General features: G+C 48.0%; 1 protein-coding gene across 8 annotated transcripts in view; it reads right to left on the bottom strand.

Annotated features, from left to right (window-relative positions):
* Bcl11a (BAF chromatin remodeling complex subunit BCL11A) overlaps positions 1–12,097 on the bottom strand; it is a 96,146-nt gene extending 84,049 nt beyond the window's left edge. Inside the window, exons 1-2 of one of the 8 annotated variants that reach the window (XM_028876384.2) lie at positions 11,525–12,094; positions 4,407–4,736 (exon numbers count right to left, since the gene is read on the bottom strand). In XM_028876384.2, coding sequence (XP_028732217.1) covers positions 4,407–4,736; positions 11,525–11,579 — 385 coding nt within the window. In that variant the 5' untranslated portion in view covers positions 11,580–12,094. Of the gene's footprint in view, positions 1–4,406; positions 4,737–7,387; positions 8,048–8,112; positions 9,142–9,226; positions 9,333–10,831; positions 10,915–11,524 lie in introns of those variants that run through there. The other 7 variants (XM_028876390.2, XM_028876386.2, XM_028876385.2 and 4 more) reach the window with 7 other exon arrangements.
* Between the last annotated feature and the right edge of the window lie 74 nt (positions 12,098–12,171).

Below are 12,171 nucleotides of genomic sequence, written 5' to 3' on the forward strand. Positions count from 1 at the left end.
CTTCAAGTGAATACATATTTGTGTTTCCAATAAAAGGCCATTTTTACATTAACTGTCTGGAACAGCAGGAGACAGAAGAACGAACAGTCTCCACATCACACACAGGATGCTCTCCATATCACGTGGACCTATTCTCAAAACTATTATTTCTGAAAGACGCCCAGGAAGACGCACGGTGCCTCTTTTCTGTGCCACCCAGAGGGTAACAGCAGAGGAACTTTGAGATCTTTGGGGTCTTCTACATTTTAGATTTTGTTTTTCTTTTTGGCTGTCCAAAGTAAATTTAGCAGCCATGCGGGCCACTGTGTTTAATTAAGCTTTCAGAAGTCCTGACAATGCCAACCATTGTGGGACACTCCTGCAGCTCAATCATGCAATCACTGTGACAGTTCTATTTACAACGTGTCTTAGAGTTTCTCTGACATTGTACTTTGACAAAACATCCAAGCTGCCAGTCCACAGCCTTTCCCTGTCGTATTTACAAATACAGCTTGTATACAGTGCTCCCAGGCCCACGAACATCGGCTGGTGGGGAGTGGCCTCACAAACACGGCCTCCCTACGAACATGCTAGGTATGTTACAAAACAACATTCTCTGCTCTATGGATTCTGAAGGTAAATAAAACGTCTGCCAGTACATTTGTCTTTTGAATGGTGGTGTTTTCTGGTTTTTGCTGTCACACTGAAAATTGACTTCAGAGATCAGTATTTTTTTATTTGGAATCATACAAATAAAGAGAAATGAAAAATAAGTAGTCATAATAAGATACTGTCATTTATAGTCTCATTTACAATTAATATACAAACACATCCTCCAATTCAGTCTAGGCTAGGAAAGAATGAAAATGGGTACAAAGAGAAAACAGAAGTTAGTTCTGTAAGTTCTGAAAAGCATGAGTATGGTACTTGGTGTCCCTGTAAGTCACATGCTAATACATTGCTGTTAATATTTCCTACTCATCAGAGAATCTGCCTTGCATCTCATTAGCCAGATCAGTTGTTGTCAAGGCGGATGGTTCCAAACACTCCAGTGAAAACGCCTGTATTCTAGATGTTAGGGAAACCATGTTCCATCAGGAGCAGCAGGCTGCCCTGCATCTTAGCACGCTTCTGTTTTCCCATTCTGTCTAAAAGCTAACTTTATGATAGGCTAATCCTAATTTAAAGATTCCCGTGTGCAATGAGCCAAAGCTTCAAGACTGACACTGGGAGGTAATGTTTGGGGCCTTTACTGTGAGAGAAAAACAGTTTTATACTTGCTAATCTTCAATGAATAATTTATTCATCATAAAATAAAAGACTCAAAAAAAAAAAACAAAACACATATAGAAAGCTCCATCGGTCAAAGTCTGCTACTAACTGTTGATGGGTTTTTGACATGCATAATGATGAACTGGACCACACAATGTAAGCTGTTAACAGCCAGTTAAATGAATATTGTTCCAATAGTCTCTGTGGATCATAATCACATAAGGCTCTGAATATCTAAACAAAATTGGAAAGGCAGCTTGGTCACTGTCTATGGATATATGTAACACATGTGCACGGATATATGAGAACACACATCCATCTAGTCATCAGGTAAAAACATCCTGGGGGGTGGGGCACAGCCAGCTTTGGGCGGCCTGAACATAGCCCACAAGCTTGCTGTTTTACTGAAGCTCTTCAGAATTCTACTTTATGCTCCTGGTTCTAAAGTCCCCAAATTCTAGGCTTTCCTTAGGAAGATCTCATCCCTGCTTCCTGCCTGTAAAATGGCACAGAGGACACAGTGAACTCAAATAAATAACTTTTATCACTTTCATAAAGTCTTTCCTACCCAGCATGCTTAAATGACTGTCTTTCATGCAGTTGCCAAGCATGTTCTTGTAGACATCATCAGTATATTTCTTCCCCAATAGAGACCACTGCTCCTCTCCTTACAACAGTTCAAATGTCTACTGAATGGTTACTGTCGAGAAGAGTGGTAGACTTGGTACAGTGAACCCAGCTGGGAATACACAGTCATCTTTCCAGAACTCCGCTTCAGGGGCACCTGGGGCCCAGAGTATCACAATTTATATGCAATGGTAGAATGTTAATTTCACTATAGGAAGCCCTTAATTCATTACTGTGAAGTAGAAGTCAAGGCTCTAGCTACTGACATCTTACTTTGAGATGTGACCATGCTATTTATGTTCAGCCAATGCCGGGGTAAGAACAGGTGACTGAGCATAATGAAAGGAATCAAGGTGTTGCAATTACTCCTGCATGAAAGGTTTACCTCACCTGGATTGCATGTGTATACTCAAGGAGTATCTGAGATGCCTGAGATAGCTTTCCATTTCAGAGAAACAATGTACCATTAGCCCTAGAAAATATATTTCAAATTTGCACCTTTTTTCTTTTTCTTTTCCTTTTTTTTTTTTCTTTTTGGCTTCTTTAGACTCTGCTATCACACTAGTTATGAAACATCACAGAATCATTATGACAACCAGCGAGTTAAGGACTCTCTCTTTTCCTGTACATCCACACAGAGTCACAGCTACAAAAGTAAAAAGCCCTCACTATTTATAAGGCTTTCCTCAGCCTTCAGATTCATCTTCTAAATACAGAGGCCCTGATTTTCAAACTGGCTAACCTGAAACTGAAAAACCTATTTAGGCCTTCAGGAATAAGTGTGGTTTTAATTCCTGCCTGACAGACACTGTGCTTTGTCTTTTAAACGAGCAGCTCGATATGTAAATACGATGTTACATCACACAAGCCTTACTCCATATTTGGTGATTTAGCAAGGCTTTGGATCTCCAAAGACGACAAATCCCCTTCCGCCTGCACTTGCTTCATTAATCATGCCTTACACTTCTGTTCATTTTCCTTCCAGTCACAAGACAGCACATGGAAATGGTCATTGCCATATCCTACATGGGGGTGGGGGAGATAAAAATCTTAACCTACATGTCTCAGAAGCGAAATGTGGTGGCTTCCAGAAAAACACTCACAAGCAGCTCTCCTGGCAGCAAATTCCTTACTTCACTAAAAGGAAAATACCTGAGTATCACTGCAGAAAGCATTTTTTAAAAAGAGAGAGAGAAGGAAAAAAAAAAATGGCACACTTGATCTTAATGATCAAGTTCCAAACTGGGGTGAGGGAGTAGAGGGGGAGGGGGATGTGCCACTGAGTCCCCTCTGGATCACTGACCTATCATGGTTCCACTCTATGGTCAACCATCTCAGAGACAAGTTCCGGCAAGCCCTGCACTGTCTACACTGTCTTTCCAAACCCGAGCGAAGCTGCTTTTGCGGGGTGGGGGCAGTGCACAGAAGGGACCATGCCCCAGATGTGGCAGGCTGTCACCACAGAACCTGCTTTGGCTTTGTCTGACGTGGAAAGCAAACAGTGTTTTAAGAGCCACTGCCTAGTGTTGCTGTTTACCACTAGAGCAGGGAATTAAAGTCCCTCTGTTAGCTTTAATTCCATTTCCCTGGAGCTGCTGAGAAACCGGCACACCTAGCTGGCTCCTTGGTGAAATGAACCGAAGGAGAGAGAGCCACTGGATATGTGCATGCGTTTTTTTTCTCCCCAAGAAAATTTTTACATTAGGCTGCAGAAGAAACAGTGGAGTCTGCACTGGACATTTGTAAGGGTGACATGTGGTTGTGTAAACCACAAACAAAATCAAGATACATCTGTCAAAACCACATCAGAGACAAGAGAGAGCACTGAGAAGCATTTATCACTGAGCTGAGGAGGCAGGCTGCAGGGAGTAACCGCTCCTGTCAAACCAACCTTTGAAATTTCCAACATGCCCTTAAACTTTTCGAGTAAGCATGTCTGTGCGCTTCAGCAACTGCCCTCTCTACTCTGGCCTGGCCAGTCGAAAATGGCATCTTAAAGTCAAGGTCACCATGTCATCCCACCACGGGGCTGTGTTTAATTACAGCCCCGGACAGTCTGACAGCCAGTATGGATCCAAGGCTAGCCCTGGAACTCAGTTAACTCTTTCCAGCCCTCAGACGAGTCTTTGGCTCAACTGGAAATGCCTGTGTGGCTGCCCTGCCTCTTAGGTACATCCCCAAGGCCAGAAGTGGACACTGGAAACTAGGAAGAGGTAGAAAGGGTCAACACTTTCAAAAGAGATGGCAAGCAAGGGGAAGAAGAGAGATTTGGTACCGGCAGAGGCAGGCAGAGGGTGTCAAGTGTGTGCAACTTTCCCACCTACATCTGACTCAGTGAGGTGGGAAAATAAATTTATTTTCAGCATTCTGGACGGAAGCAAGAGGAATGATGATTTTAACATTACAAGACTGTCATGGACAGTCACATGGAGAGACACAGACAGCACCCGCCACGCCTTCCTGCTTGACTACAGCACCTCTGCAAACGGAAAGAAAGCATGCAAACAGCTGCAGTGCTTCTGGTTTACCTGCTATGTGTTCCTGTTTGGGGCAAATTCCTCTAGATGACGTTGATAAACAATCGTCATCCTCTGGCGTGACCTGGATGCCAACCTCCACAGGATTGGACGCCTTTTTCATCTCGATGGGTGAGGGGGAAGGTGGCTTATCCACAGCTTTCTCTAAGCAGAGGCTGCCACTGCATTGTTTCCGTTTGTGCTCGATAAAAATGAGAATGTCCCCCAATGGGAAGTTCATCTGGCACTGCCCGCAGGTGAGGAGGTCATGGTCCCCTTCTGGAGCTCCCAACGGGCCGTGGTCTGGTTCATCATCTGTAAGAATGGCTTCAAGAGGTTCGGCTGCAGTTGAAGAAACAAAAGCACAATTATTAGAGAACCAGTGTGCAGGGAAAAGGGGGGCACACTCTCAATCCCACCCCATCTTACCACAGTAAGACAAGTGTTTGTAACAATCTCTATTTAACACCCAAGAAAGTGTGATAGGCACCGTGTGATGTGGAGGGCATCAACAGTCAAGCAAACTGATCAGTGAAGATGGCCATCATGATCTAAAGGAAATCCCCCCCCGACTTGCATAATTCCAGAGAACACACACACACACACACACACACACACACACACACACACAATAAATCTTTGGAAAAGAATGTGACTTAATAGTTAACACAAGAAATATAAAGAAAGCTTAAATAACAATTACGGGGAAAACATGAACTGAAACCAAATTTGCTTCCCCTCCATCAGTAAGTTGTCTGTTGTGTCCAAGATTAGCAGAGGTGAATAAGCAGCACAGCCTTTGTGTGTGAGTGTGCACACTAGCTGTACATACACGGCCTCACAGCACAGGCCGCTGCACCACACAGAACTGTGCCAACCACACCTAACACATCCAGTGGTAAGGAAGTGACTGCATCCACATAACTAGCCATCACCACACAGTGAATCTCACACTGCCAAATCTTTCGGTCCTCGTCCTCAGCTACTGCATGAAATCAAAGGAATATCACAGTTACTGGCACTTCTCAAACACAGTCACTAAATGGGATACTTTTGAGTACTTAAGAAAACAAGCCAATTAGTTGGGCTTTTTTTTTTTTTTCATTCTGAAGAAAAGAATGTCTAAAATATTCTAAACATGTTGGTACTTGGTGGCATCCATGACATAAAAATCAGAGTGGACTTCCAAGCGCTACACTGCAGAAGGCTGAGCATCCTTTCCTCAGAGTTGAGATGCTTCACCTAATGTAGTCAAAGTTGACTAATTTTCTGAATGAGCTCCAAACGCTTCATTATGAGACATTTCTGCACACACAATCACCAGCGAGTGTTATAACAAGATAGACATGTCTTTTTTTCCTGTCTGCCTTTTTTTTAAACTTTGCACTCCAGCATCTATTTGAGCAGCTTCTATCATTTTTTTTTTCAAACCTTGCAAGTGGAGAAAGGGGAGCTGAGAAATCTTGTTTACACCATCTTAAAATACTAAAATTAAAAGAAAAAATTCACAATATACAAAACATGTCCAGGATGCTGCCAGTTAATAAAAACTGAAGCAGAAAATGTACAAGTCTTAAACAGTTAATCAGTCTGACCTTCTTTAGCAAGCTGCCAATTTCACATTTAATGAACTTAAAGCCACAGAGAATCAAAAAATAGATTTTAATTTGAGTGTAGAATATTGGAACAGATTTTGATAAAGTGCAAAAATCCAGTGAACTCAGGTTAAATTTATTTCAACCCTACCCAGGCTGGATATTGAGGGGGAAGATCTGGAGTAACTCCCAGATGTGCTGGGTGAAATAATATTGAGCGAGTCCTGCCTAAGCCGCACCTGTGCTCAAGTAGGACATGTCATAATTCCTCGCCTCTGGTACGCCTCCTAATTTAACATAAGGTCACCACACGAATATGAAGGTTATCTCCCTACTAATGAAGACGGCAAAAGCAAGCTCTTCAGTGTTTCTCTGCCCAACATCCTGATCAAAAGACAAATACAGAATGCACAAGTGTGCTTCCCAGACCCAGGAGCGGACGGAGGGCTCCTGCATTGTCTTCACGTCATTTTTCTCCCTCATTCGCTTTCATTTTGACCAAGTGAGGAGTGGGAAGTCGCGATCCATGATCTCTGCTCTCTGAATTAAGTATTTTAAATGAACACTGGCAATTGTGGCCCTTTGTGCTGTTGGTGTTTAGCTACAAGTTCTGGGCTTGAGAGACTAAAAGGCTCAGGGGGGGGAATTGTTCTATTAAAGGTAAAACATTTTTGCAAATCCTATCATCAGGATCCATTTGGAGTTTTGTTGTTGTTGTTCCCAGGGCCTGATGGATTTCAGAATCTAGGAACAGTATCAGGAGCAAAGGTGATATTCTCTTAAATATCAAATAGTTAAAGGTAATTCGGTACAAAGCAGACTTGGTTAAAGTCTTCTAAACGTAGTGACTGAACTGATTTACAGGCAAAACCAGGAAATGAAGTGGTAATTCACAGGTTGCTGATTACACCTCCACATCTCACCTAATTAATTTTATAGGAGGCAAAGTTCTTGAAAATAACAAGATGATCAAATGTACAGATATAAAACCTGTAACCTCAACATTTTCTATGCTCTTAACGTAAATTATTGCTAATTAACAAGAATTATATCCTAATGTATGAAATACATTTACCATCGGTTTCCCTGAAAAACATTTGGCTAACAATATTCAGAGAAATATCAAAACGAGTTTTTATTATTGCTGCTGCACTATTTTAAAAAAATCAGACCAAATGAGGCACAAAGAAAATATGAAAATACAATTCTCTTCCTGCAGCCTACTGATTTGCATTGACATCCTCTCTCCGTGGCAATCAACATTTCCTTTCTGGGCATCAGATAATTTCTCTGTATTTTAATGCAAATTCCTCGTTCCCTAAAAACATTCCTAACCTCAGCCATTTTACCCCCTCCCTTCAATTCAACTCCATCCTATTTCTCGCCTACAATACCCACCCTTTCTAAGCTCGGGCCTAACTCGGTACAAAGCGGGAAGTCCTCGATTGAAGTGGAAGGGAGTGGACAAATGATCACAATAATTAGCCGCGAATTCTCTCTAGAAGGGAAGGAAGACAAAATGAAATGCTTCTGCTTTCAGCATGATAGACTGGATGGTCTCAGTGTCCCAGCGGGCACTGAGATATATTTATATATTTGTATTTATTTCTCTCCTCCCTACTCAACCCTGTCGCAAACATTAAAAGCCAGGGTCAAAATCCTTATAAGAAATGTTGGGAGAAGGCGAGGGAACCAGGACTGGGGAAGGGGGAGGGGGAAATGTGAGCTGTGTCTTCAAGTTTGCTTTCCAAGTGCATTTTCTGAACACGATAAAGCAAACGGAGGCTGAAAAAACAGAGAGGCAAAGCAAAGAAACAAAAGCAGAGCCGAGGGCTACAGGCCGGGGGCTGGGGCCCTGCTGGAGTAGGCCGCTTAGAAAGTGAAGTTGGGCGCCGGGTCTCCCCGGCACAAAGCGAGCAGCCTCCTTCCTGGCTGCAGGCTCAGGCCGCGCGCACAGCGAACACGTGCAGCAGCGACCCGCAGTCCCAGCTTGGAGGCGGCGGGTGGCCCGGGGACTCGGCTGCTGCCTCGCCCATCCAGCCGGGCCACGGCCGAGCGCCGGTTCCCTGAACCCGCCACTTGGTGAAAAAGGAAGTACGGTTTGGAAAACTGAGCTGGATAACCTGATCAAGTCTTGGCTTCATCGCGCACACCGCGAGCGCGGATCCTGAAATTCATTCTGTGTGCACAGACTAACACTTTTACTTTGGAAGATCTGTGCAAATGTGTTTCGCCCGCAATTCCGGGCACCGTGTGCGCGCCAGGCGGCGACCGCGGTTATTCATTATTAATGACGCTGCTAGCCCGCATCATTATGATGATAACTATTACTATTGTTGTGATTTCGGGCTTCCAGGCGAGAGCTGCAGGAGGCGGGGAGGGGGAGCGTCGGGTTGCCAAGCCGTCCGGTAAGCTTGCGGTGGCCGCGGAGACCTGCGCTCTGCGCGGGGATGGGGGTGGAAAAAAGTGATCCCAGAGGCCAAGGGCAAACTTGCCATAGCCCCGCTTTCGGCCAGGCCTCTAAGCTGGAGAGCGCATTCCCCCTTCCTCGATATCAAAAATGCCTTCCCTGAAAGGACCTTAAAGTGCACCCGGCTCCGCGCAGAGAGCTGCCGGATCTCCTTGCACGTGGGGGTGTCGGCTGCTCGCCCCGGAGCTTCTCCACGGCCCTAGCCAAAAGCATTTTTTTTTAAGTCAAAATGAAGAACAAAGACCTAAGGGGTAATGGGGGGAGGAGAAAGGGAATTCTGCCTAACCGCTCGTTGCCCCCCACCCCCACTCTCCCAACGTTCGTCCCTCCCCCGCCGAGAAACGCCGGGCAGGGGGTGGGGGAGCCTCTGGTACAGGTTCAAGTTCGCGGAGCTTTTCTTGATCTTGTTCTGCCTCCTAGCGACCAAATGGCTCATTCAGTCCACGTAGCTGAAGACGGGGGGTGGGGGGTGGGGGGTGCCCTAAGGACCCTGGAGGTTCCTGCCCTCTGAGCACCCAGAAAATGAAAGAAGTGATCCCTGCACATACCCCTCCAACTGGCCTCCTAGTCCAGTGTCCCTCCCTGGGACAGCAGAGACTAACCCTCCCAGCCTGGAGAGTCCCACAAGGGACCCAAGTGGGAGGAGAGTACTGAGCAGCTCGGACTGTGCCTCCCCAGACTGTCCCCTGCGCCCCCATCCTTGCGAATGTCCCAATGTCCTGGCTTTCCCGAGTCCTGCGAACACTGCCCTTCCTTCCCGCCGGTACCTGGCCGGGCTGTAACTTCACACCGTCGCGCGCCGCGTCTGCTCTGTATCCGGCGCGGCCGGTGGGAGTGGGGGCGGGGGAGAGCGGCGAGGGAGAGATGCGCGGGGGTGGGGAGAGGGAGGGCCCCGCAACGTGCCAGGGCGGGGGAGCTTCCGAAGTGTGTGACAAGTTCCTGGGCCCAGAGGGGGGAAAAATCAATTCCCAATGAGCACCCCCTCCCACAACAAATGCAGAAGAGAACATAGGGGGGTCCTTCAAGCTTTCGTCAAAAATTAAGAGTCATGAATGAGAAGAGGATTTGATGGGGGTGGGGGGCGCTGCATGCCTTTCCTTCCTGGACTCAAACTTTCCTAAGTGCCCACCACCGGCCTCTCCAAGCACACCTTCAGGTGGAGAGAATCACTACCGCCACTAGCGCTCTTACGTAACTCACAGAAACCCCTGACCGAGGCAAGCCCCGAGCATAGGGCAAGACCCTAAAGGTGGGTCTCGCTGAGTCCGGGGACCCTGCACCCCCAAAATGCATACTCAACACACTTTTTCCTGCCCCGCCCCCCTCCTCAACCTAGCCAGGCAACTGCTTCGGTCCAAGAGGCTACTGGCCAGATTGGGAGGGGGGCAGGGAAAGCACGTGGTAACCTCCCCGCCGCCCAGAGTTAAGGACAAGAGGAATCTAAGAGTACCCGGGTGTAGTGGGGGGGACCATCAGAACTCGCCTCTACAGTTGCTTTGCAAAATAAAAATGTTTTGCACCACCGAGTTCCATCCAGCAGCTTTCGCTGCCTGGGAGGTCGGAGGGAGAGCTGGGCATTGTGCTAGGGGCGGACCGGAGCGCAGGCCGGGCTGGCGGAGTCGCAGCGTGGCCTGCCGCGGTGCCTGGCGGGTGGGCGGCGAGCGCCGGGTGGGCGATCCCGACTCCAGACTGGGGCGAGGCGAGGTCGGGCGAGGCCCAGGCGCTGCGGCCGCCTGCTCCGGGGCTGCCGCGGCGCGCTCGGTCCTCTGTCTGTTTGTTGGCAGGAGGCTCCCGCACACGCGGTGCTTGTAAACATTCAGACACGAGATTTTTCCCAATCAAAATCCACTTCCACTTTTTTTGAAAATCTTCCAAAAAATAGTAAGAGGAGGGAGTTCCTCGCTCCCTCTCCATGCCGCCGGCGCTCTAAGTTTCCAACTTGATGGGGTTTTGGGGAAGGGGTGTCAGGGATATTTTTTTCTTCTCTTTTTTCCCCCTTTTTCTCTATTAAAGATTATGGAATTTCTCCAGGGGTGGGGGTGTGTGTACGAATCCCAGGAAAGCGGTGAAAAATACGACTGGCTGAAGATTTGGTTTCTTGGGGGGGGACAACAAATTGTACATTCTTTTGCGTTACTTATTTTTTTTTTTTTTAAATGCGTCTTCGCCTCGTCTCCTCCAGGGCTCAGCCAGGAGGGGCGAGCAACGGCAAACCGCCGGCGGCGGCGGCGGCTCGTGCGCCCGCCCTCCCTCTACCGCGTGCCCCCGGCCGCCTCCTCTCTCGGCCCTTGCTCCTGCCCTTCGGCGGCGGTGGCGGCGCAGGAGGGCAAGAGCGAGGAGCCCGCACAAAAGGCGGCGGGACAAACACCCACCTCCGGCCGGAACAAAAGACGGCAGCGCCGGGCGCGACTCCGGTCCTCCCCGGTCACCCGGCTCTCCCCGCCGCTGCAGCCCCTCTCTCCGGACTCAGCTGCCTGTGAAGCGCCGGGGAGCCCCCTTCTACGGTCCCACTCTGGTACTATTGTGGGGGCGACTACTTTCTTTCCACTGCACACTTGACCGTGCATACACTGGTGTCCTAAGGCCAGTCTCACCTCTTTTCTCCCCAGGAATTGTTTTTTAGACTTGACGCCCTCCCTCCCCCCCTCCATTTTCCTATAGAGAAGTGGAAACAGCCCCCCTTCCTTCCAGCTCCCACCCCCAGGTTTGCATGTGAGTTGTTCGCATCCTTAGCATTGTTCATTATTTTTACAAAACTGGGGTAGAAATCATTGCATTCCTTTTTGAAAAAAGAAATAAAGCAGCGGAGAGGAGGAAAGAGGAGGAGTCAGTTTTTTATAAAATTAAAAGGTGCGTGCCGTCTCAAAAGTGCACACACGGTTCTCGTTCGAGAGGAGATGTGGGGCTTTTTCCCTTAATATCTTTTTACCCCGACTACAGAAGGTTTCTCACCTGAATTTTTTTTAATACATGCACACACCCCTCTCTCAACCTCACTCTTGCTTAGCGTCCTGCGCGCCCTCGTGATTATTAATAATTATTATTACTATTATTGGGTTACTTACGCGAGAATTCCCGTTTGCTTAAGTGCTGGGGTTTGCCTTGCTTGCGGCGAGACATGGTGGGCTGCGGGGCGGGCGGCGGCGGCGGCGGCGGCGTGCGGACGACGGCTCGGTTCACATCGGGAGAGCCGGGTTAGAAAGAAGGAGACTCCAGAGAAAATATCTTCATCAGTGCCTTTTGACATCCAAAATAAATTAGAAATAATACAAAGATGGCGCAGGGAAGATGAATTGTGGGAGAGCCGTCATGGCTTTTTTTTTAAGCGAAAAAAAAAAAAAGAAAGAGAGAGAGAGAGAAGAGAGATAGAGGGAGAGAGAGAGAGATGAAAAAAATGGCAAAAGCCCCCCTGAGCTGCAAGTTCAAGTGCGGACGTGACGTCCCTGCGAACTTGAACGTCAGGAGTCTGGATGGACAGAGACACACAAAACATGGGCAGGGCGAGCAGGAGAGAAGGGGAGGAGGGAAGGGGAAGCTCACACCAATGGACACACATCAGGGGCTGGACATGAAAAAGAGACCAGGACAAGCCAATGGCCAGTGCGGGGCGGGGGAGGTGCGGGGCGGGGGGCTCCGCAGACGCCAGACGCGGCCCCTGGGGGAGGGGCGGGCGGAGGGGAGGGGGCGCTGGGGCGGCTGGCTCACCAGTGGC

The sequence above is a fragment of the Peromyscus leucopus genome, chromosome 10 (genome assembly GCF_004664715.2).
Source record: "Peromyscus leucopus breed LL Stock chromosome 10, UCI_PerLeu_2.1, whole genome shotgun sequence".
NCBI lineage: Eukaryota > Metazoa > Chordata > Mammalia > Rodentia > Cricetidae > Peromyscus > Peromyscus leucopus.